General features: G+C 43.0%; 1 protein-coding gene across 1 annotated transcript in view; it reads right to left on the reverse strand.

The window, feature by feature from the left end:
• Positions 1-24,171, reverse strand: part of RBL1 (RB transcriptional corepressor like 1) — a 93,897-nt gene extending 69,726 nt beyond the window's left edge. Inside the window, exons 1-2 of the mRNA XM_054467759.1 lie at positions 22,771-24,171; positions 15,942-16,075 (exon numbers count right to left, since the gene is read on the reverse strand). Of these exons, the coding sequence (XP_054323734.1) occupies positions 15,942-16,075; positions 22,771-22,929 (293 nt within the window). The 5' untranslated portion in view covers positions 22,930-24,171. The remainder of the gene's footprint in view (positions 1-15,941; positions 16,076-22,770) is intronic.
• Positions 24,172-25,792: the final 1,621 nt, after the last annotated feature.

Below are 25,792 nucleotides of genomic sequence, written 5' to 3' on the forward strand. Positions count from 1 at the left end.
ACACCCAGCTAATTTTTAAATGCTTTTTAGAGACAGGGGTCTCACTTTTTGTTGCCTAGGCTGATACCTGCTTTTTATAAACAAGAGCCTTGACTACTACATCATCATATAATCCATTGTACATACTGCTCTCCCAAGAATGGCTTTCCTAACCTGGAACAAAATGCATCAGAGTGTTTGAAAACAAAAAAACCTTATAGCACTGTTATAACTTAAACCATGATTACAGTTTTTAAAACTAAAATAAGCAAAGTAAACTTCACAGCTTTCAATTCATTGGGATTCTGTTACAAAGAATATGCTACTGCTGGGTGTGGTGGCTCATACCTGTAATCCCAGCACTTTGGGTGACTGAGGTGGGAGGATTGCTTGAGCCCAGGAGTTTGAGACCAGCCTGAGCAACATAGTGGGACCTCATCTCTACAAAAAACTTAAAAATTAGCTAGACTTCGTAGTGTGCACCTATAGTCCCAGCTACTCAAGAGGCTGAGGTGGGAAGATTGCTTGAGCCCAGGAGGTCAAGGCTGCAGTGAGCTGTGACCATATCACTGAACTCCAGTCTGGGTGACAGAGCGAGATCCTGTCTCAAAAAAAGAAAAAGAAAAAAAAAAAAAAGAATACACTACTCAAGTTGGGTGTGGCAGCATGTACCTGTAGGTCCAGCTACTCAGGAGTCTTAGGCAGGAGGACTGCTTGAGCTGAGGAATTCGAGATGAGTCTGGGCAACATAGTGTGATCTCATCTTATAAAAAAAATTAAAGGGCCGAGGCGGGCGGATCACAAGGTCAGGAGATCGAGACCATCCTGGCTAACACAGTGAAACCCCATCTCTACTAAAAATACAAAAAAAAATTAGCCAGGCGTGGTGGCGGGCACCTGTAGTCCCAGCTACATGGGAGGCTGAGGCAGGAGAATGGTGTGAACCCGCGAGGCAGAGCTTGCAGTGAGCTGAGATCGCGCCGCTGCACTCCAGCCTGGGCGACAGAGTGAGACACTGTCTCAAAATAAATAAATAAACAAACAAACAAACAAACAAATAAATTTTAAGGCTGGCATGGTAGCTTACACCTGTAATGCCAGCACTTTGGGAGGCTGAGGCAGGAAGACAGCTTTGAGTCCAGGAGTTTGAGACCAGCCTGGGCAACATAGAGAGACCCTGTCTCTATATAAAGTTTAAAAATTAACTTGGCATGGTGGCATGCACCTGTGATCTTAGCTACTCGAGGGGCTGAGGTAGGCAGATCGCTTGAGCCTGGGAGGTTGAGAGTGCAGTGAGCCATGATTGCGCCATTGCACTCCAGCCTGGGTGACAGAGCAAGACCCTGTCTCAGAAAAAAAAAAAAAAAAAATTTAAGAGAGAGAGAAGAGAATACACTATCCAAGCAAGTACACGAAAAGGTGCTCAACATCATTAGCCATCAGGGAAATGCAAATCAAAACTGGGATGGCTACAATAAAAAAGATGGATAACAACAAGAATTGGCAAGAATGTGGAGAAACTGGAACCCTTGTAAACTCCTGGTGGGGATGTAAACTGGTACAGTCCCTTGGAAAACAGCCTGACGGTTCCTAAAAAGGTTAAACACAGGGCTGGGAGCGGTGGTTCACGCCTGTAATCCCAGCCACTCAGGAGGCTGAGGCACAAGAATCGTTGAAACCTGGGAGGCGCAGGTTGCAGTGAGCCGAGATCATGCCACTGCACTCCAGCCTGGGTGACAGAGTGAGACTCTGTCTCAAAGAAAAGTTAAACATAGAATCACCATATGACTCAGCAATTCCACTCCTCTCCATATATATCCAAAAGAAAAAATATATGTCCACATAAAAAGTTGTATACAAATGTTCATAGCAACACTAATCAATAGCCAAAAGGTAGAAATAACTCATTAACTGATAAATGGATAAACAAAATGTGGTATATCTATGCAATGGAAAATTATTCAACCATAAAAAGAACTGCTGCTACATGCTACATCATGGATGAACCTTGACACCATTATCCTAAATGAAAGAAGCCAACACAGAAGACCACATATTATACGATTCCATTTATATGAAATGTCCAGAATAGAAAACTCTATAGAGACAGAAGTTAGATCAGTGGCTGCCAAGAGCTGGGTGTGGGGGTTGGAATAGGAAGTGAATGCTAACAGGGGTTTCTTTCTGGGGTGATGAAAATGTCCTAAAATGGATTGTGGTGGTGGTTACACAACTCTGGGAAAATACAAAAAACCATGGAACTGTACAGTTTAAAAGGATGAATTATATGGTATGTGATAATATCTCAATAGGCTATTAAAAAATACCTCCCCACAACACTACTCCAAAAAGGTTAAGTAAATACATGTAAATATGTTAGAAATATTAATTTGTTCACCTTTTTTTTTTTGAGATGGAGTCTCAGTCTGTCTCCCAGGCTGGAGTGCAGTGGCGCGATCTTGGCTCACTGCAACCTCCACCTCCTGGGTTCAAGTGATTCTTCTCCCTCAGCCTCCTGAGTAGCTGGGATTATAGGCACATGCCACCACACCTGGCTAATTTTTGTATTTTTGGTAGAGACGGGGTTTTGCCATGTTGGCCAGGGTGGTCTCAAACTCCTGATCTCAGATGATCCACCCACCTCGGCCTCCCAAAGTGCTGGGATTACAGGTGTGAGCCACCGCACCGGCCTAATTTGTTCACTTTTCTAGAGGCAATTTGGCAACATGAATAAAAAGCCTTAAAAATGCTCAAATCCTTTCATCCAGAAATTACTTTTTAAAGACTCTAACCTAAGGAGAAAGTAAAAAATACAGGCAAAAATACAAAGATGCATATCATGATACTTTGTGTGAAGGTTTTGTTTTTTAATAAGTAATATGCACAAGCACAAAATTCTAAAAGTTACTAAAGGATGTATAATGAAAATTCTCTCTCTCATCACCTGCCTCCCAGTTTTTCTCCACTAAGGCAATCATGGTTGCCTTAGGGACTAATAGACTGTCACCAGTTTTTTGTTTATCTTTGCAGAGGTATTTTGGGAATTTATAAACATATACCAGCATACATTAATTTTTTCCACTCAAATGATGTCATACTACAACAGTAGTCCCCCCATTTATCCTCAGGGAATATATTGCAAGACTCAGAGATGCCTGAAACTGCAGATAGTACAGAACCATATATACAGTAATATTTTCCTATACGCATATACCTATGATAAAGTTTCATTTACAAATTAGGCACAGTAAGAGCTTAACAATAATAAAATAGAACAATTATAACAATTTACTATAATAAAAGTTACGTGAATGTTGTCTCTCTCTCTTTCTCAAAATATCTTATTGTACTGTACTCACCCTTCTTGTGATCTGTCAATCTGATAACCGAGAGGGCCACTAAGTGGCTAACAGGCAGGTAGCATACACAGCATGGATACAGTAAACAAAGAGATGATTCACGTCCCAAGCAGGATGGAGTGGATAGCACAAGATTTCATTATGCTACTCAAAACCATACACAATTTAAAACTTAAAATTGTTTATTTCTCGAATTTTCCATTTAATATTTTCAAACCATGGCTGATGGGCTACTGAAACCATGGAAAGTGAAACCAAGGATAAAGAAGGATTAATGTACCTACAACATTCTGCACCTTGCTTTTTCCTCTAATTTATCTTGGACATGTTTTTAAATCAGTAAAACCCCTTCTATCATTTTAAGAGCTGGAATTTATTCCATTGTATACCATTCCTTTTATCCCTTAAACTTTTTACTTTAAAATACCATCAAACCTACACTTGCAAGGAGAGCATAAGAAGTCCTTTATACCCTTTACCAAATATTAACATTTTGCATACTTGCTTTATCATCTCTTTTTTTTTTTTTTTTTTTTTTGAGGCAGAGTCTTGCTCTGTCATCCAGGCTGGAGTGCAGTGGCACAATCGCAGCTCACTGCAATCTCCGCCTCCTGGGTTCAGGCAATGCTCCTGTCCCAGCCTCCTAAGTAGCTGGGACTACAGGCGCCTGCCACCAAGCCCAGCTAATTTTTTGTATTTTTAGTAGAGACGGGGTTTCACCACATTGGTCAGGCTGGTCTCAAACGCCTGACCTCGATGATCTGCCCACCTCGGCCTCCCAAAGTGCTGGGATTACAGGCGTGAGCCACCATGCCCAGCCATCTATATATACATGTATACTGTATATACATATGCATATATGGTAGTAAATTTTATGTGTCAGCTTGGCTGGGCCATGATGCCCAGATATTTTCTCAAATATTCTGGATCTTTTTGTGAAGGTGTTTATTAGATGAAACCAACATTTAGATTGGTGGACTTTTAGTAAAGCAGATTACTCTTCATAATGTAGGTGGAACTCATCCAATCAGCTGAAGGTCTTAATAGAAAAAAGACTGACCTCCCCTGAATAAGAATAAATTCTGCCACAAGACTGCCTCAAGACTCAAACTGCAGCTCTTCCCTCAAGATGAAGACTCACAGTGCAGTCTCCAACATGGGGCCTACCCATCAGACTTTTGACTCTCCAAGCCTCCACCATCGTGTGAGCCAATTCCTTAAAATAAATTTTTCTCTATATATAGCTTGTTGGCTCTGTTTCTCTGGATAATCCTAGTTACTGCAACATACATATAATTTTTTTCTGAACCATTTGAGAGTCACGTTTAGCTTTCATGCCCTTTACCCAAAAATACTTCAGTTTCTATTTTCTGAAAAAAAGAATATTCTCTTACATAACCAAAGTACAATTATCAAAATCAGAAAATTTTACATTGATAAAATATTAGTCCATATTTCAACTTAAATTTAAAATTTACCAATTGTCCAAATGTTCCTTCGGAGCAATTTTAAACATCCTAATCTAGTAGCACGTAGTGCATTTAGCTGTCATTTAATTTCTGTTTCTTTCAGCCTGGAACCAGTTCCTCAGACTTCTTTGTAACACGAACATTTTAGAAGACAATTGGTCAGTTATTTGTAGTATCTCATGCTTCTCTCATTATTAGATTTAGGCTATGTATTTTTGACAAGAGTACTACCTAAGTGATGTCATATCCTTGTCAGATGATCATATCCATTAGTCCCATTACTGATAGCTTTGTACTTGATTTAGGTGGTATGTGCCATGTTTTCCATTTCAAAGTTTCTATTTTTTCCTTTGTAATTAGTGATTCATAGGAGATACTTTGCAATTATGTGAATATTCTGTTCTTCATCAAACTTTTATTCACTAGTTTTAATATCCATTGATGATCTTTGACTGTATCAATTATTACTATGAGGTTGCAAAATGGTGACTATTTTCTAATTCTACCACTTTTTCTACATTTATTAGCTGGCATTCTAATGTAAGCAGCATTCCTTTCTAATGATGGGAGTCTACTAATGGGAGTCTTTTCAACCTAGCTTCTAAGTTCCTTGACACAGCTCCACCATTTTGTTGAGCACTCCTTACTTTCTGGCATAAGAAGCTGTTCCAGATGCATCAGAGAAAACAAGTCTGCTAAGCACTGGAATCAGCCATTTCCTTGAGGACATTACGCTAAGTGAAATAAGCATGTCACAAAAGAACAAATATTGTAGGATGACACTTCTAAGAGATGCTCAGAGTAATCAAATTCATAGAGGAAGAGAAAGTAGAATGGTGGTTGCTGAGGCTGGGGGTAAGGGTGAAATGGGGAGTTTTTATTTTGGTTTTATTTGAAGTTTAACACTAATATTTTCCTATGTAAGGCTTAATGTATAGTTACAATGATCTGATTAGTCAAGGTGGTCTTTTGTTTGGGGGGGCGGGGCGGAGGTATATTTAACATTTCACACTGAAGATGTAACTGTCATGGGTTCCTAGCACGTTAGGAGGCCGAGGCAGGCAGACCCTTGGAGCTCAGGAGTTCAAGACCAGCCTTGGCAACATGGCAAACCCCATCTCTACAAAACAAAAACTACAAAGATAAGCCTGGCATGATGGTGTGTACCTGTAAGTCCCAGCTACTTGGGCGGGTGAGGTGGGAGGATTAATTGAGCCCAGGAGGTAGAGACTGCAGTGAGCTGAGGTGGCACCACTGCACTCCAGCTGATGCCACAGAGTAAGACCCTGTCTCAGCCAAAAAAAAAGAAAACCAAAAAAACCCTCAAATGCCATAACAGCAGTGTAGACAAAAAATAACAAATGATTATAATTTTTGGAAAAAGAAACTTTTTTTGTTATCAAGTTTCCCAAGATCTAAACCAGCTGTTTAGCCAATCTTTTATTTGGGTCTTTATATCGGCCATTAACTTAGTGATGTCATCTGATTTATCTGGGATATAGATACTTAGTTTTTGAGAATAGGGGGCAGCCAGTTGAGATTTTTAGATGCTGGGCTTAAAGCATTTTTTTTTTTTTTTTTTTTTTGAGAAGGGTCTGGCTCTGTCACGTAGGCTGGAGTGCAGTGGCATGATCATAGCTCACTATAGTCTGGAACTCCTGGGCTCAAGTGATCCTCCTACCTCAGCCTCCCAAGATAGCTGGGACTACAGGTGCATATCACCACACTTCACTAACATTCTTTGTAAAATTTTTTTGTAGAGACTAAAAAGTAGTCTCTTACTATGTTGTCCAGGCTGGTCCTGAACTCCTGTGCTCCCTCCCAAGTGATCCTCCCACCTCAGCTTCCCAAAGTGTTGAGATTACAGGCATGAACCACCACGCCCAGCCCACAAAGGTTTCTATATGTAAGCTACTGTGGTGACTTTTCTGAAGTTTATATAAAATTGTCCAGTTTCAGTTTGCCAGGCTTCAGGAAAAAGTAGTTTCAATTTTAGTGATTTCAAGTCAGAAAAGTGGGAGAAAAATTTCGAAACATCAATTTCAAGACTTGCAGACAGGAAAGAATTCAGGACTTAGTCCAAATTCTATGCAAATAATAAACTAAAAAAAACAGTCAAGGCTGGAATTTAATAATAGGTATGCTATAATTTTGATAAAATGTACTTTTTTTTTCTCTTCAATTCCCCATTTTTACCAAAGATTAATCTTAGTGGGACCAACTTACTTTCTTTTTAAAAATATTTATTTTATTTATTTATTTAATTTTATTTTTTGAGACAGAGTCTTGCTCTGTTGCCCAGGCTGGAGTGCAGTGGCAATCTGGGCTCACTGCCACCTCTGTCCACTGGGTTCAAGCAATTTTCCTGCCTTGGCCTCCCAAGTAGCTGAGATTACAGGCAAGCACCACCATGCTCGGCTATTTTTTATATTTTTAGTAAAGATGGGGCTTTACTGTGCTGGTCTCTAACTCCTGGCCTCAAGTGATCTGCCCATCTTGGCCTCTCAAAATGCTGTCCGTGCCCGGTCCCACCACAATTTACTCTCTCTCTTTTTTTTTTTTTGAGATGGAATCTCACTTTGTGGCCCAGGCTGGAGTGCAGTGGTGCGATCTCAGCTCACTGCAACCTCCACCTCCTGGGTTCAGGCGATTCTCGTTTCTAAGCCTCCCAAGTAGCTGGGATTACAGGCACCCACCACTGCGCCCAGCAAATTTTTATAATTTTAGTAGAGACAGGGTTTCACCACGTTGGCCAGGCCGGTCTCAAACTCCTGACCTCAAGTGATCCACCCGCCTAGGCCTCTCAAAGTGCTGGGATTATAGGTGTGAGCCACCACGCCTGGCTCGCAATTTACTTTCAAAATAAGTTTTAGTAATATATTTGGCCTGATTATTTGCATAGGGGGCAATAAGAATAGTGAGTGGTCACCTAGGCTCTTTTAAGTTGGTTTTGTTGGAACATTCATAAGGAATTTTGGATTAGACTTTTAAAAGCCTTAAGGCTAAGAAGTCAAGCCAAGGATCCATCATCAGACTGTTCCCATAATACCTGTATGCATTGGGTGAAATCCTCTCTTCCTGAAGTCCCCCAAAATATCTTGAGGTTCCTGGGCTTGTCAGAAAGTGACATTTTTTACTTACTGCAAGGTCAGGGACCTTGTTAGGGAACCTTTGAACAATAATGATTGCTCAAGGAATTGCTTTGATCAAAGGGACAGTCATGTAGACTGAAACAGGTTCCAGGACCACTTCTCTCGTTTAAAATTCAGCTTTCGTCCTTTGTAATATTCCCCCCTCCATGGGACTCAACTTCTTAGGAATGAACCTTCCTAATGGTGTGAGATATTGACCTAAACATGACCCAAATACATGATTGTTCTGCAATGGCGAGTCAATCTTCCCAATCTTTTTTATCAGCTCTATAAAGTAAACTTTGGCTGGTGCAGTGGCTCACACCTGTAATCCCAGTGCTTTAGTGCTCTGGGAGGCAAAGGCAGGAGGATCTTCTCAAGCCAGAAGTTCAAGACCAACCTGGGCAACAAAGCCAGACCCAGTCTCTAAGAAAAAACAAAAAACAAAACAAAACAAAAATTTAGCTAGGCATGGTGGAGTGCACCTATAGCCCCAGCTACTTAGGTCACTGAGGCAAGAGGACAGCTTGACCCCCAGAGTTTGAGGCTGCAGTGAGCTATGATCATGCCGTTGCACTCCAGCCTGAGCAACAGAGTAAAAGCCTATCTCCAAAAAAACAAAAACAAAACAAAAACAACCTCAATGTTTTAAAGCAGTCTGATCATATCTGAAAATATGCCATTCCAATCAAAGCCTAGGTAAAATAATCAGTGTCTATGATTGTGTCCTTAAAAGCAGAACTTTAATTCCAGCTCCAACAAGTGTGGAATTGGTTGCTTGAACAAAGTATGAATCTCAAACCAAAATTAGGAAAATTCGAAATCTGAGAGGAGACTCACCAGAGACCCCTGCTGGCTCAGCGAGATTGGGTGAATGGTACCAAGGTTCCAATTATAATATCAGTAAATGGAGGCTCACTTCAGGTCACCTCATGGTTGCCAAAATGTCAACTGGCCAGGAGACATAGGGCAGCAGCAGCCCCTAGAAGACAGCACAGAGCACATGTCTCTATGCCCGGGGAGCCTGCAAGGCTGGGCCAGGATCATAAGGTTTCTGCCTCACTAAGGGACAACGCAGGGGCCCAGGGACAAGAATACAACCAGAAACCCCAGGGACCTGTGTACCTCCTTCTTTTCCTCCTCCTCAGGTTGGGGCCAGCCATCCCCCCTGCTGGTGCTGATACAGTCAGCCCTGCACCTCAGTGGAGCAGAGCACAGCACAGTTCACTGAGGCAGAGCTGGGCTGGACTAACAGCTAAACAGCTGAGTTACCATTTAATGTGTATAGTTTGGGAAGATAAGAAAGTTCGGGAAATGGTGTTGGTGTTGGTTGAACAATGTGAAGGTGAAGGTACATAATGTCACTGAACTTAAAAATTGTCAATTTTATGAATTTTATGTTATATATATTTTACTCCACCACCAACACCATACACTCACAAACACACACACATACACACACTCTCTCTCTCTAGAGTTTACCCTCCATATCTGTGAGTTCCACATCCATGGATTCAACCAACCACACATCAAAAATATTTGGAAAAAAAGGATGGTTGTGTCCGTATTGAACAAGTACCAACTTCATTTCTTGTGATTATTCCCTGAAGTATACACTGTAACAACTACTTACATAGTATTTACATTGTATTAGGTATAAATAATCTAGAGATGGGACCAGGTGTGGTGGCTCACTCCTGTAATCCCCGCATTTTGGCAGGCGAAGACGGGTGGATCACTTGAGCTCAAGACCAGCTTGGGGAACATGGTGAAACCCCATCTCTAAAAGAAAGAGCTACAAAAATTATCTGGGCATAGTGGCACACACCCGTAGTCCCAGCTACTCGGGAGGATGAGGTGGGAGGATTGCTTGAATCTGGGAGGCAGAGGTTGCAGTGAGCTGAGATCATGTTACTGTGCTCTAGCCTGGGCAACAGAGTAAGACCCTGACTCAAATAATAATAATAAAAGTTAAAAAAAATTATATTTAAGTTGAAATTTTGAAAACAGCCCAAATTATTATAAGTCAAAGCAAATAAAATCATTTGAAATTTTTGTTTATTTCTCTGAATGAACACATTGATGCTGGGTAACTGCTCTTTTAGCATTAAAAATTTGACACTTAAAAACGTTTTGCGGGAGGCTGGGCGTGGTGGCTCATGCCTGTAATCTTAGCACTTCGGGAGGCTGAGGCGGGTGGATCACTTGAGGCCAAGAGTTTGAGACCAGCCTGGCCAACATGGTGAAATCCTGTCTCAACTAAAAATACAAAAATTACCTGAGCGTGGTGAAATGTGCCTGTAGTCCCAGCTACTCAGGAGGCTGTGGTGGGAGGATCGCTTGAGCCCAGAAGGCAGAGGTTGCAAGTGAGCCGAGATCGTGACACTGCACTCCAGCCTGGGTGACAAAGTGAGACCCTGTCTCAAAAAACACAAATAAAAAATAAAAAAGATAAAAACAGGCTGGGCGTGGTGGCTCACACCTGTAATCCTAGCACTTTGGGAGGCCGAGGTGGGCGGATCACAAGGTTAGGAGTTCAAGATCAGCCTGGCCAAAATAGTGAAACCCTGTCTCTACTAAAAATACAAAAAAAAAAAAAAAAAAAAAAATACAGGCGGGTGTGGTGGCATGCACCTGTAGCCCCAGCTACTGGGGAGGCTGAGGCAGGAGAATCACTTGAACCCAGGAGGCAGAGGCTGCAGTGAGCAGAGACCGTGCCATAGCACTCCAGCCTGGGCAACAGAGCAAGATTCTAGCTCAAAAAAAATAAATAAAAGATAAAAACATTTTGGGGGAAAGGGACTTTGAGAATATCAACCTACATTTTAAAAAGACTTAGTTTTTTTTTTTTTTTTCATAAGTTTGTAACTATTTTTAATGGAATTTTTTTTTTTTTTTTTGAGAGTGGGTCTTGCTTTACCAGCCTGGCTGGAGTACAGTTGCATCATCATAACTCACTGCAGCCTCCACCTCCCGGGTTCAAGTGATTTTCCCACCTCAGCCTCCCGAGTAGCTGGGATTACAGGCATGCACCACCACGCCTGGCTAATTTTTGTAGAAACAGGGTATCACCCTGTTGCCCAGGCTGGTCTTGAACTCTTGGGTTCAAGAGATCTGCCCGCCTTGGCCTCCCAAAGTGCTGGGATTACAGGTGTGTGCCACTGGGCCTGACCAAAAAAGATATATCTTTTGACCTATTTTTAGGAATCATACATATTTTTGGAATTTATCAGAAATATCATCTTTACAATGATGTTTATTTGTCTGCAACTACAAAGGACTGGATACAATCGAAATGGCCATAAGGCATGGCTAAATAGATGAAAGATCCTTATATCCTAAAATATCCTAGCATTGTTAAAAAAATTAATGAGGTAGAACTACATATGCTGATATGGAAGAATTTCCAAAATATAAAGAAAAATAACTGTAGAGCAACACATATAGTATAATTTATGTTTTAAAAAGAAAAAACACCAGCCTGGGCAACATGGTGAGACCATTGTCTCTACAAAAAATATAAAATTTGCCAAGCATGGTGGTGCACACCTGTGGTCCCAGCTACTCGGGAGATGAAAGTGAGGGATTGCTTGAGCCTGTGAGGTCTAGGCTGTAGTGAGCTGTGATCACACCACTACACTCCATCCTGAGTGATAGAGCAAGACTCTGTCTCAAAAAAATAAAGAGAAAATAAAATAAAAAGAAAAAATACCAAAAAACAAGTTTATATGTTTGTACATAAGAATAATTTTTTTTTTTTTGGGACAGAGTTTTGCTCTTGTTGCCCAAGCTAGAGTGCAATAGCACAATCTCGGCTCACTGCAACCTCCACCTCCTGGGTTCAAGAAATTCTCCTGCCTTAGCCTCCCGAGTAGCTGGGATTACAGGTGTGCCCCACCATGCCCGACTAATTTTTTGTATTTTTATAGAAATGAGGTTTCACCATGTTAGCCAGGCTGATCTTGAACTCCTGACCCCAGGTGATCCGCCCGTCTAAGCCTTCCAAAGTGCTGGGATTCCGGGCATAAGCTACTGTGCCTGGCCAGAAGAAATTATTAATAATAGTTAATTATGGAGAGTGCCAAAAGGAGACGTTTTTCTTTTCTTTTTTTTTTTTTTTTTGAGACGGAGTTTCACTCTTGTCACCCACACTGGAGTACAATGGCACTATCTCTGCTCACTGCAACCTTCACCTCCCTGGGTTCAAGCGATTCTCCTGCCTCAGCCTCCCCAGTAGCTGGGATTACAGGCGCCCGCCACCAAGCCCAGCTAATTTTTTTGTATTTTTAGTAAAGACGGTGTTTCATCATGTTGGCCAGGCTGGTCTCAAACTCCTGACCTCAGATGATCCACCTGCCTCAGCCTCCCAAAGTGCTGGGATTACAGGTGTGAGCCACTGTGCGTGGCCAAGGAGACTCCTTTCTACTTATAAGCCTTCTGTATAATTTAAAATTTTTGAAAATACATTTGTGTGTGTGTGTGTGTGTGTGTGGTAAAACATACACAACAACCTTTACCGTTGTAACCATTGTTAAGTCTATAGTTCAGTAGCATTAAGTACATTCACATTGTGCAACCAACACCACCGTCCATCTCCAGAGTTTGTTTCATTATTTGAAATTTGATTTTTTTTTTTTTTTTTTTTTTGAGACAGAATCTCACTCTGTCACCTAGGCTGGAGTGCAATGGCGCAATCTCGGCTCACTGTAAGCTCCGCCTCCTGGGTTCACGCCATTCTCCTGCCTCAGCCTCCCAAGTAGCTGGGACTACAGGCACCCCCCTGGCTAATTTTGTTTTTGTATTTTTAGTAGAGATGAGGTTTCACTGTGTTAGCCAGGATGGTCTCGATCTCCTGACCTTGTGATCCACCCAGCTCAGTCTCCCAAAGTGCTGGGATTACAGGCGTGAGCCACCGCGCCCAGTCTTTTTTTTTTTATTTGAGATGGAGTCTTGCTCTGTCGCCCAGGCTGGAGTGCAGTGGTGCTATCTCAGATCACTGCAACCTCCGCCTCCAAGGTTCAAGTGATTCTCCTGCCATGTACTGCTCTACATTTGTTATGTTATAATTCTTTTTTGTTCAGTTCCCCCAGAATCTATTACAAAGATTTTTGAAATTATATGAACAATGATGACAAACATTGACAAAAAAAGATCAGATTGTTTTATACTAACAATGATAATGTCTTGCTCAATTAAAAAATTAACCCCATTGATCTTCATTTAATTTTTATCATCTTATTTTATTTTTAGAACCAAAATTGTTTAAAAACATTTTTTTTAGGCTGGACACGGTGGCTTACCTCTATAGTCCCAGCATTTTGGGAGGCCGAGGCGGGTGGATCACCTGAGGTCAGGAGTTTGAAACCATCCTGGCCAACATGGTGAAACCCTGTTTCTATTAAAAATACAAAAAAATTAGCCAGGTGTGGTGGCGGGCGCCTGTAATCCCAGCTACTGGGGAGGCTGAGGCAGGAGAATCACTTGAATCCGGGAGGCAGAGGCTGCGGTGAGCCGAGATCAGGCCATTGCACTCCAGCCGGGGCAACAAGAGTGAAACTCCGTCTCAAAAAAAAAAAAAAATTTAAATTTAGCATCAACTAAAACCTATTTGCCATTTCTGGATAGGGCTTTAAACTTTGCTCCTCTTCTATTCTGGAAACCCAGGAATAGCAAATAGACAATGACCACAAATAGTTTTGTCCCAGAAACAAATAATATTAGCATGAATCCAAACTGGATAGCTAAATTTGTTTTGTTTCCTATCCAGCCAAATAATTCTATATGCTTGATACTAGAGAAAGTAAAAGATGTATCTGAGACCCATAGAGTAGCTGCAAGGTCAAAAAAATTAATATACAGTAGAGAAATAGGACAACATCTTAACCAGATGACAAAAATTAACATCACCAATGCAATGCAGATAGATAACACATGCCATCATCAGCTGTGATATCCTGAGGACACAAAATCACTTATACAGTTTTCCATTAGGGAATGACTAACCTGCATCTAATCAAAAGTTAATAGGAGACAAATCCGAAATTGGGAACCATCTACTAAAAGAGGGGATGAGGGTGGGCACAGTGGCTCACGCCTGTAATCCCAGCACTTTGGGAGGCTGAGGTGGGCGGATCACAAGGTCAGGAGTTTGAGACCAGCCTGGCCAATATGGTGAATCCACGTCTCTACCAAAAATACAAAAATCAGCTGGGCGTGGTGGCACATGCCTGTAGTCCCAGCTACTCAGGAGGCTGAGGCAGGAGAATCGCTTGAATCCGGGAGGCGGAGGCTGCAACGAGCCAAGATTGCACCACTACACTCCAGCCTGGGCAACAGAGTGAGACTCTGTCCCAAAAAAAAATAAATAAATAAAAAAATAAAGAGGCTGAGGCAAGAGGATCACTTAAGGTCAGGACTTTGAGACAAGCTTGAGCAACATAGTGAGACCCTGTCTCTATAAAAAGATTTTAAAATATCAGTCAGGCATGGTGGCACATGATTGTAGTCTCAGCTACTTGGGAGGCTGAAGCAGGAGGATTATTTGAGCTGAGGAGTTTGAGGCTGCAGTGAGCTAAAAAGGTGCCACTGCACTCAAGGCCTGGGCAATAGAGCAAGACCCGGTCTCTAAAAAAATTTTTTTTAATTAAAGAAAGGGACAAAGTGATTGTGGATTATATTCCTCAAAAATGGTAATGTCATAAAAGAAAAAGAAAGGCTATGGAAATGTTCCTAATTAAAGAAGAATAAATAGACATGATAAGCAAATGCAATACCTGATCCTTAATTAGAAATTGTACTTCCAGAGAAAAAAATGCTATAAAGAACATTATTGAATCAAAACTAGAATAGAGATGGCAAGTTAAGTAAAATTATTTTATCAGTGTTAATTTTGCTGAAGTTGGTAGCTGTACTGTAGTTATTTAAAGAAATACACAGTGAAGTATTTTGGGGTAAAAGCCTATAAATGTATGCTACTTAGATTGAAATGGTTGAGGATAAAAAGAGAGAAAGATCTGGCTGGGAGCGCTGGCTAACGCCTGTAATCCCAGCCCTTAGGGAGGCTGAGGCGGGTGGATCACCTGAGGTCGGGAGTTTGAGACCAGCCTGACCAACATGGAGAAACCCCATCTCTACTAAAAATACAAAATTAGCCAGGCGTGGTGGCACATGCCTGTAATCCCAGCTACTCAGGAGGCTGAAGCAGAGGAATCGCTTGAACCCGGGAGGCAGAGGTTGCAGTGAGCCAAGATCGCACCATTGCACTCTGGCCTGGGCAATAAGAGCGAAACTCCATCTCAAAAAAAAAAAAAAGAGAGAGAGAGAGAAAGATCTATATATTGAAGAAAGAAAAATCAAATGAGAAAGCAAATGGGATAAAATGTCAATAACAGGTGACTCTGAGTCAAAGGTATATGGGTATTGTCCTTTTCTTATTTTTGTAACTTTCTGTAAGCCTAAAATTATTTCCAAATTTTAAAAAATTACTTTTAAAAAGTATAGCTACAGATTTAACACAGAGGTTTCTAGTAGAATTTGAGAAAGGCAGAGAAAGAATATGAAAATTGGGAAAGGATTATCTATAACAAACTCAGAATTAAATGAAGTCACACAGTGGCTCACGTCTATAATCCTATAGCACTTTGGGAGGCTGAGGTGGGCAGACCATTTGAGGTCAGGAGTTCGAGAACAGCCTGACCAACATGGTGAAACCCCATCTCTACTAAAAAAAAATACAAAAAATTAGCCGGGCTTGGTGGTGTGTGTCTGTAATCCCAGATACTCGGGAGGCTGAGGCATGAGAATCACTTGAACCCAGGAGGCAGAGATTGCAGTAAGCCAAGACTGTACCACTGCACTCCAGCCTGGCTGGCACAGTGAGACTCCGTCTCAAAAATAAATAAATAAAATAAAAATTAAATGAAGTCAAATGATTTCAAAACAAGAGAAAACTGATTCTAAAATTTAGAGCTTATATAACATTTAAAAACATCAAAGAGGTTTACCTTAATTTAGCTGAACGTAGTATTCTGGTAAGTGAAACACAGTTGCCTTCCATGATACCCTTTCCAACCGTGGGAATAATGCTTTTGCGGCATGCAACATATAATGAACATGCCAACCAGTGTGTAACTTCTCCCTGACAAGCAAAAGACAAACAGCAAAACAGATATAATATTATGTTAAAATGCTTTAATTCTAGAAACAAGAGATATAGAATTATCTGGTCTCAATTTTCCTTATGTAGATAAAGGGCCAGAGAAGTGAAGATATTTGCCCAAGGTCACAAAGCTGTTAGTTGCAGTAATGGGTATAAAACTCCTTACTCTTAGTTCTGTGTTTTTACAACTAAAACATGCTAAATTAATATTAATCTAAAGATAAAAGCGTGGCTTGGTGGCTCATGTTTGTAATCCCAGTAACTCGGGAGGCTGAGGTGCGAGTATCACTTGAGGCCAGGAGTTTAAGACTAGCCAGGCCAACGTAGACTCTAAAAATGAAAATAAAAAAATTAGCCAGGCATGGTGGTGCTTGCCTGCAGTCCCAGCTACTTGGGTGGCTGAGGCAAGAAGATCGCTTAAGTTCAGGAGTTCAAGACTGCAGTGAGCTATGTTTGTGACACTACATTCCAACACAGACAACTGAGCGAGATCCTGTCTCTTAAATCTTGTCTCTTAAAAAAAAAAAAGAAAAAAAAAAGTCTTTCACCTACACTCCAAATCTAATACAGGCATATGCCACATAACAACGTTGGTCAACACTGGACCACATATACAATGGTGGTCACTTAAGATTATAATACTAGCCAGGCGCGGTGGCTCATGCCTGGGAGGCTGGAGTGGGTGAATCACTTGAGGCCAGGAGTTCAAGACCAGCCTGGCCAACATGGCAAAACTCCGTCTCTACTAAAAATGCAAAAAATTAGCTGGGTGTGGTGGCACGCACCTGTAATCCCACCTACTCTGGAGGCTGAGGCAGGAGAATAGCTTAAACCCGGGAGGCAGAGGTTGCAGTGAGCAGAGATCGTGCCACTGCAGTCTAGCCTGGGCAACACAGGGACACTCTGTCACAAAAAAAAAAAAAAAAAAAAAAAAGGATTGTAATACTGTATGTTCTAACTGTTCTATATATTTAAAAAATTATAATTTACTGTACCCCTTTTATGTTTAGATACACACATACTCACCATTATAGTTGCCTATAATATTCAGTACAGAAACATGCTGAACAAGTTTGCAGCCCAGGAGCAACAGGCTATATTAAACAGCCTAGGTGTGTAGTAGACTACACTATCTAGGTTTGCGTAAGTATACTCTGTGAAGTTCACACAACAAAATCACCTAGTGTTGCATTTCTTAGACCATGTCTCTGTCATTGAGTGAAGCATGTCTGAATTACCAGAAGAGTTCTCTTAAAATTTGTCAGCATGAGTTTCTTGATTTTAAGAAATGGCCTTGATGATCCTGAAGTTTCTTTCTACCATTTTTGCTTTATGTTTCTCTTTAACTAGTCTGGCAGGGAAAGGCAAGAACAGAGTAAAAAACTGGCAAGGGAGTCACACATAAAAAATTAATACTAATCTTATGCAACATGAAGGAGACTGTCATTTTTGTGAGGTAAACATTTGGGGAATTATTTACCCCAAAACATGTCATCTTTAAAATACAGTCATATGCACTGCTTAATGACAGGGATATATTCTGAGAAATGCAACATTAGGCAATTTTGTTGTGCAAACATAGCATAGCCTACTAAACCTAGGCTACATGGTATGTTTATTGTTTCTAGGCTACAAACCTGTGGAGCATGTTACTATACTAAATACTGCTGGCAAATGTAACACAATAGTAATTATTTGTGTATCTAAACACAGAAAACATATAGTAAAAATAAAGTATGTGTGGTCCATCACTGACTGAAATGTTCTGCAGCACGTGACTGTAGTAAGCATGGCTCTCCATATTAGCAGATATCTCAATTTACAATGCCACAAAAAGGTGACCTTTGGGAATTCAACAATTTTCTGCATTAGACTTCAGACATCTCCAAGCTAGAATCACTTCATGACTTCATTGCTGAAATACAATAGCTGAAGTTTAAGGATTAAGAATTACGGATAGGCCGGTGCGGTGGCTCACGCCTATAATCCTAGCACTTTGGGAGGCTGAGGAGGGTGGATCACCTGAGGCCAGGAGTTACAGAGCAGCCTGGCCAACGTGGCGAAACCTCGTCTCTACTAAAAAAATACAAAAATTAGCCAGGTGTGGTGGTGCACGCCTGTAATCCCAGCTACTTGGGAGGCTGAGGAAGGAGAATCACTTGAACCTGGGAGGTGGGGGATGCAGTGAGCCAAGATCACGCCACTGCACTCCAGCCTGCGCGATGGGAGTGAGACTCTATCTCAAAAAAAAAAAAAAAAAAAAAAAGAATTACAGATAAAGGCCAGACACAGTGGCTCATGCTCATAATCCCAGCACTTTGGGAGGCTGAGGCAGAGGACTGCTTGAGCTCAGGAGTTCAAGATCAGCCTAGGAAACATAGTGAGACCCCCATCTGTACAAAAAAGGAAAAAATTAGCCGGGCATGTGGCACATGTCTACAGCTACAGCTACTTGGGGAACTGAGATGGGAGGATCATTTGAGCCCAGAAGGTTAAGGCTGCAGTGAGCTGTGACTGACCCATTGGACTCCAGCAAGGGTGAAAGAACAAGACTCTATCTCAAAAAAAAAAAAAAAAAAAAAAAGAATTACAGATGTAAATCTCATAGCACAACACAATAGTGTTCTTATACACTGTTCCACAGACTGTCTTTAAGACCAAACCCTAGAAGGATAAAAAGATTGATAAAAAGATTTCTTGCAATAATCTAAAAGGGGTGGGTAGAAATGGGTGGCCATCAATAAACCCAATGTTCCTACCCTGAAGGAATGAGAAGTCTTTTCTCAAAGCACTAAATGAGGCAGATAAGCTTAAAGATGAATATTTTTACAAGCTTTGATTAATGAATTGCTTGGGAATAGGGTCTGGTCATGGTGGCTTACGCATGTAGTTCCAGCACTTTGGGAAGCTGATGTGGGTGGACTGCTCGAGTTCAGGGGTTCGAGACTAGCTTGGGTAACACGGCAAAACCCTATCTCTACAAAATACAAAAAAATTAGCAGTATGTGGTGGTATGTGCCTGTAGTCCCAGCTACTCTGGAGACTGAGATGGGAGAAGTGCTTGAGGCACTTTTTTTGTCTCAAAAAAGAAAAAGAGAAAGAGTTGTTTGGGATTAGCATCCAAGTATTATAGAGCCTTTGACACAGGCTACTAAATGAAAATTCTAGCAAGATGGTGAAAATATTAAGTCCTAAAACTATTGTTTCAATTTTTTTAAGACATTAAAGAATACACTGATTTTTATTTTACTTTTTAAAACAGGGTCTCACTCTGTTGCCCCAGGCTGGAGTGCAGTGGTGCAATCAGGGCCACTGCAGCCTTGACTTCCAGGAATGAGGGCCACTGCAGCCTCGACCTCCCAGGCTCAAGCAATCCCCCCACCTTAGCCTCTGGAGTAGCTGGGACTAAAGGCACATGCCACCACACCCAGCTAGTTTTTGTAGAGATGGGGTTTCGCCATATTGCCCAAGCTAGTCTCAAACTCCTGGGCTCAAGTGATCCGCCTGCCTCAGCCTCCCAAAATGTCGGGATAACGGTGTGAGCCACCATGCCCAGCCTATTTTATTTTTTGTAGAGATAGGGTTTCACTATGTTGCCCAGGCTGGTCTTGAACTCCTGGGCTCAAGTGATCCTCCTGCCTCAGCCTCCCAAAGTGCTGGGATTATAGGCGTGAGCCACTGTGCCCGGCCTGACTTTCTTTCCTTAAAAAAGTCAACTATTTTCTTCCATGAGAATAAAATAGAATACAATTCTATTTGATAAAATTCTATTTCATAAAAATTCTATGAATTCTATGATATCAGAAACCATTTTTTGCATTTCTAAGGCCTACTTGCCAAGCTTTAGAAATACAAAAAATGGTTTCTGATCTCACAGAACTTCACATCTGGAGCTAAGAAGAGGAACAGATACTATTATTTATAATTGATGAGATATAGAAGCTGTAAGAATTGAAGATAAAGTGTTGTAGGAGAATATAGTGTAGTGAATAACTGATTTTGACTACAGTTTAGGGAAGGCCTCACAAAAGGAGACAAAATTCGTAAATCACTAAAAATGTAAGCAGGAGTTTGTCAGGTAGACTAGAGAGGGGTAGGGATTGGAGAAAGACTTCTTAGGAAGCATGAGATATATGAAAATGACTACTCCAAATGCCTTCAACAAAAATTGATTTTAAAAAAAGAGGAAAATAAAACACTGGATAGAATAAACACAAAATTTCAGTTCATACATTTGTGCTTTCTAAAGCAAGCATTGGGCTGGGCACGGTGGCTCATGCTTGTAATCCCAATGCTCTGGGAGGCTGTGGCAGAAAAATCACTTGAGGCCAGTTCAAGACCTGCTTGGGCAACATAGTCAGATACTATCTCCACAAAAAATTGAAAAATTAGCTGAGCACGGTGGTGCATGCCTATAGTCCCAGCTACTGGGGAGGCTGAAGCAGGAACATCACTTGAGCCCAGAAGTTTGAGTTTACAGTGAGCTATAATTGCACCACTACATTCCAGGCCTGGTCAAAAAAGCAAGACCCTATTTCTTTTCTTTTCTTTTTTTTTTTGAGATGGAGTTTCACTCTTGTTGTGCAGGGTGGAGTGCAATGGCGCGATCTTGGCTCACTGCAACCTCTACCTCCTGGTTTCAAGAGATTCTCCTGCCTCAGCCTCCCGAGTAGCTGGGATTACAAGTGCACGTCACCATGCCCAGCTAATTTTATATTTTTAGTAGAGACGGGGTTTCACCATGCTGGCCAGGCTGGTCTTGGACCCCTGACCTCAGGTGATCTGCCCACCTCGGCCTCCCAAAGTGGTGGGATTACAGGTGTGAGCCACTGTGCACCCGGCCAAGACCCTGTTTCTAAGGAAGAAAAAAAGAAAGAAAAAATAAATAAGTAGAGCAAACATTGAAGATGTCCTATTCAACTCTGCCTAACTAGAGATTTAGCTCTCAACCTTTGCTGGTGTTGGGGGTGAGGGGAAAGATTCCAGGCAGAGGGAATGGCATGGATATACCACAAAACTGGGAACAAATTTGTCATATTCAAGAATCTGAAACAGGTGCACGCCTTGACCATAGTTTGACACAGTAAATGCTTATTCAATGACAGATGGTGTGACCTTGGGCAAGAGAGACCAAATCAGACCTAGGATGTCAGAAATGCTTTCTCAGGCTTTCAAAAATCAACCTATTTTCAATTGAGAGGCCATTCATTCTAATCTCCCTTACTTTCTTATTCTTCCCACAGCTCTCCAGTCATGCCACCCACGGATGTGGACCATTGTCCTTTACCCAGTCTATCCAGTCCTGAAGACACTTTTTTCAGGTACTTTTCCTTCATATATAGACACACATACAATCAACACTTTTCCAACTCTATGCCTTTGAACCCAGCAATTATTTCACTGGGTGGTGAGTCAGTGGTGCACCCTGGGAGTGGGTCCAGCGCCCTTGACACATGAAAGCCTTTGAACATGAGGCCAGTTGGTGCTACATGAAATACACTCCATCACAATTCCGTCTACCCTGGGCTTATGCTCGTCTGGCTTGCTTTCTGTTTTTAGATAGAGTCTTGCTCTGTCACCCAGGCTGGAGTGCAGTGGTGTGATCTCCGCTCACTGCAGCCTATGCCTCCTGGGTTTAAGCAATTCTCCTGCCTCAGCCTCCCGAGTAGCTAGGATTACAGGCAGGCGCCACCACACCGAGCTAGTTTTTGTATTTTTTTAGTAGAGATGGGGTTTCGCCATGCTGCCCAGGTTGGTCTCGAACTCCTGGCCTCAAGTGATCCCCCCGCCTTGGCCTCCCAAAGTGCTGGGATTACAGGCGTGAGCCGCCACGCCCAGCCTGGGTTTCTATATTAGAATAACCCTAGGCAAGACAACCTTCTGAGCCTTGCCATTATCACCTGGAAAGCAGTCTAATACTCATTGCCATTCCATGTTCACAGGGCTGTTGTGAGGATAAAATGCAAGAATGATGGGGAAAAAAATCAAGTAATTATAACTGACATTTGTTTTATTCAGAGCCAGACACTGATGCAAAGCATCAGGACGATGCTCTGACGGAGGAGGAAACGTAGGGCTGAAATCAGCTTCGTGTGCACATTGGCTTTGATCAAACTGCTGCACAACGACCGGCAGCTCCACCCTGGTGAAGCAGAGGGTGGGGGTTAAACGGCTCAGACCCTGGGTCTGGCTCCATCTCTAACCGTGTGACCTTGGGCCTGTAGCTTAACCCGTCTAGGGCTCCGCTTCCTCATGCGTGAAATGGGGATCACAGAAGGGGTTCAGACGGAACTGAGGGTCCATTTAAAGCTCTGGGCAGTGGTGTCTTGGCATGCAGTTCATTTTCACTTTACCATTATATTTGTTCTTACTAATTGAAGGGCAGCACCATGACGTTTGTGGCGCTTGGCGGGGTAGAGGGAAGTGTGGTCAGGAAGTCTGGGGTCTGAGTGGCGCGGGACTTAGGCCGCTCCTTTCCTGGGCTTCAGTTTCCCGCCTCAAAATGATGGGTGGATTGGCTGAGCTACACCCACCCTTCCCGCCCCTCGGCGCCTGGCTGCGCAGCGACCCTCCTAGGTGGGGAACTCCCACCACCCCATAGGCCGGGGAAGGGGCGGGGCAGGGGTGGGGCCTGGCGAGGGTAGGGTCCGGCTGCCCCACCTGCTGCCGCTCACCTCTAGGCTGTAGTTGCCTCGGATGGCAGTAAAGTCCTCCAGTGCTTCGGCCGCGCTCCCCTCGTCCAGGTTCAGCTCCTGGCACAGGGCCTGTAGCGCCTCCCCGGCTGCGGCAACCACCGCCGCCCCCTCAGCGTGGGGCTCGTCCTCGAACATCATTTCAGGCCCCGCGGGCTGCGCGCCACGGCCCCCGACTTCTGTCTCCCTCCCAGGCGCGCTACCCACAACCACCTGCGCCAAAGCGCGCGAAAATCTGCAGTTGCGGGGCGTCTTATCATCCACCGTCTGCCTCCGCTTTTCTCCTCAAAAAAAGTCCGTTTTTCCTCCGGAGCTCCTAGCCGTCCCTCCCCGGAAATGTGATAAGAAGACGGACCTCAGACTCTGAAAGACCTGGCCTTGGCCCTTGGCTGGTCGCGGGGGGCCCAGCTGGCGGGACAGAAAAAGAGCGGAGGGATCCTCAGCCTGCGCGCAGAGCCTGCTGGGAGGTGTAGTCCATCTCTTGGGAGATGAAGCCCGCGGCCTCCTCCTGTCTTCCTGGTTAGGCTCTTGGGTTTTGGGGCAGGGCTGGGCTGCCTACTGCGAGGTGGCCTCGTGCAGCGTAGTGAGATGCCTCCTCTATCCACGGGCCCTGGATTTGTACTGTCCCGGGGCGCCAAACATAATCTGACTGAGCTGTACCCCTTGAGTTAGGAGATGGAGGCTGGAAGAGAAAAAAGTAGCCCCTGGACGAAGAGGGCTCTCTTGGGACTCTCCCCAAAGTCCTAGTGCCCAGTGAGCAGTTCGCTAAATGACAGAGGGGAAGGACTGGTGAGGGATATTAGAAGACGAATCCTCATCTCATGCCAGTCGCTAAAAGAGGCGGGCAGGGAGGACGGCAGTAAATGAGGCAGGAGAATAGGGTCTGCAGGCAGGGAACCTATGGCTGTTTCACGTGACTTCTTAGAACTAAATTGAAAGGAAAACCTCAACTTTCCACGCCTAAGTAACAAAAGAACCAGAGGCTGTTCCCTTGGACCTTTTCTGCATGACAGATGGGAAATTGGCTGTCCGCAACAAATCACACTGAGTGACTTCCAGTCTTCGTTTGCAACTTTGTAACTTCACTCCAGCCTCTGAACGGTTGCTGTCCACAACCAATCACACTGATGGCGGGAGAGTCTTCGTTTGCATAGAAGTATAATTTTGTAACTTCACCCTGGCCTCTGATTGGTTGCTTTCTGCAACCACTCAGACTGATTGTGGGCTACCACTTCAGTTACATCAAGTGAGCATAAAGTGGCCAGTGGGAAACTTCTAGGGGGTATTTGGACCCCAGAAGATTCTGTATCTGGGCCCTTGAGCTGCTGCGTGGGTTCGCTTCCCCACTATGGGGTGTACTTTTGTTTTCAATAAATCCCCGTCTTCGTTCTTTTGTTGTTTCATTATTTGCTTTGCCTGTAATCCCAGTACTTTGGGAGGCCGAGGCAGGTGGATCACTTGAGGCCAGGAGTTTGAGACCAGCCAGGCCAACAAGGCAAAACCCCGTCACTACTAAAAATATAAAAATTAGCTGGGCGTGTGGGTGCACCTGTGTAATCCTAGCAACCTGGGCGACTGAGACATGAGAATCAAGAATCGCTTGAACCGGGAAAGCAGAGGCTGTAGTAAGCCAAGACTGCACCACTGCACTCCAGTCTGGGTAACAGAGTGAGACTCTGTCTCAAAAACAAACAACCAACTGAGGACACATCTGTCAAACCCAGCCTCACCTACATGCATTTAAAAAAACCAAAAATCAATATGTTCTTCCTTATATTGGTTTTATTTTTTCTTATTATCCCAGGGCATGCCCATTTAACCCAAAATTGAGCTTTTCTGAATAGAAAATGAAGTATGGAAGGCCGGTTGCTGTGGCTCACACCTGTAATCCCAGCACTTTGGGAAGCTGAGGCCGACGGGTCACCAGGTCAGGAGATCGAGATCATCCTGGCCAACATGGTGAAACCCCGTCTCTACTAAAAATACAAAAATTAGCTGGGCATGGTGGCGGGCGCTTGTAATCCCAGCTACTTGGCAGGCTGAGGTAGAAGAATCGCTTGAACCCAGGAGGCGGAGGTTGCAGTGAGCCAAGATCGTGCCACTGCACTCCAGCCTAGTGATAGAGCGAGACTCCGTCTCAAAAAAAAAAAAAAGAAAAGAAAATGAAGTATAGGTAGTGAAATAGATTTACTCTGCCCTTCATTTTTGATCCAGATACACATGAAGGTTGTTTCTATTTTGATCCCATTGTGTGACAGCCTCTATGATTAGCCTCCCTGTTGTGGTTTAATATTTCAGAGTTCTCCCAAAGCATGTGGTTGGAGCCTGATTATGACCTTTAGGGATTCCAAGACTAAAAAGATTATAGTGTGCACCTTTCCAAATGTAATTCAAAATATATGCAATTCTAAATCACAAAATAAGTGTAAGAAAGTTCTAATTAATTTTCCCAAGATGTCTCATTTTGAATCATTTTGAAATTCTTAAATTTTTTTCTTTTTTTGTCCTCCAGTTTTGCTATGCCCTAAGCAGAAAATCAGTCGGCACTTGCCCCTCTCAGGACAAACTGCTTGTCTAACCTTCTATTTAAAAAAAAAAAAAAAAAAAAAAGCAGTTGATATTTGTGAGGGAGGGGCAAGACCTGACCTCACCATTCTTTTTTTTTTTTTGAGACACAGTCTCACTCTGTCGCCCAGGCTGGAGTGCAGTGGCAAGATCTCAGCTCACTGCAACCTCTGCCTCCTGGGTTCAAGCAATTCTCCTTCCTCAGCCCCTCGAGTACCTGGGACTACAGGCGCACACCACCACGCCCGGCTAACTTTTTTTTTTTTGCATTTTTAGTACAGACAGGGTTTCACCATGATGGCCAGGCTGGTCTTGAACTCCTGACCTCAGGTGATCCACCTGCCTCAGCCTCCCAAAATGCTGGGATTATAGGCGTGAGCCACCATGCCCAGCTGGACCTCACCATTCTTAATGTTCTTTTTCCTTGGAGGAAAAACTA

The sequence above is a fragment of the Pongo pygmaeus genome, chromosome 21, assembly GCF_028885625.2.
Source record: "Pongo pygmaeus isolate AG05252 chromosome 21, NHGRI_mPonPyg2-v2.0_pri, whole genome shotgun sequence".
NCBI lineage: Eukaryota > Metazoa > Chordata > Mammalia > Primates > Hominidae > Pongo > Pongo pygmaeus.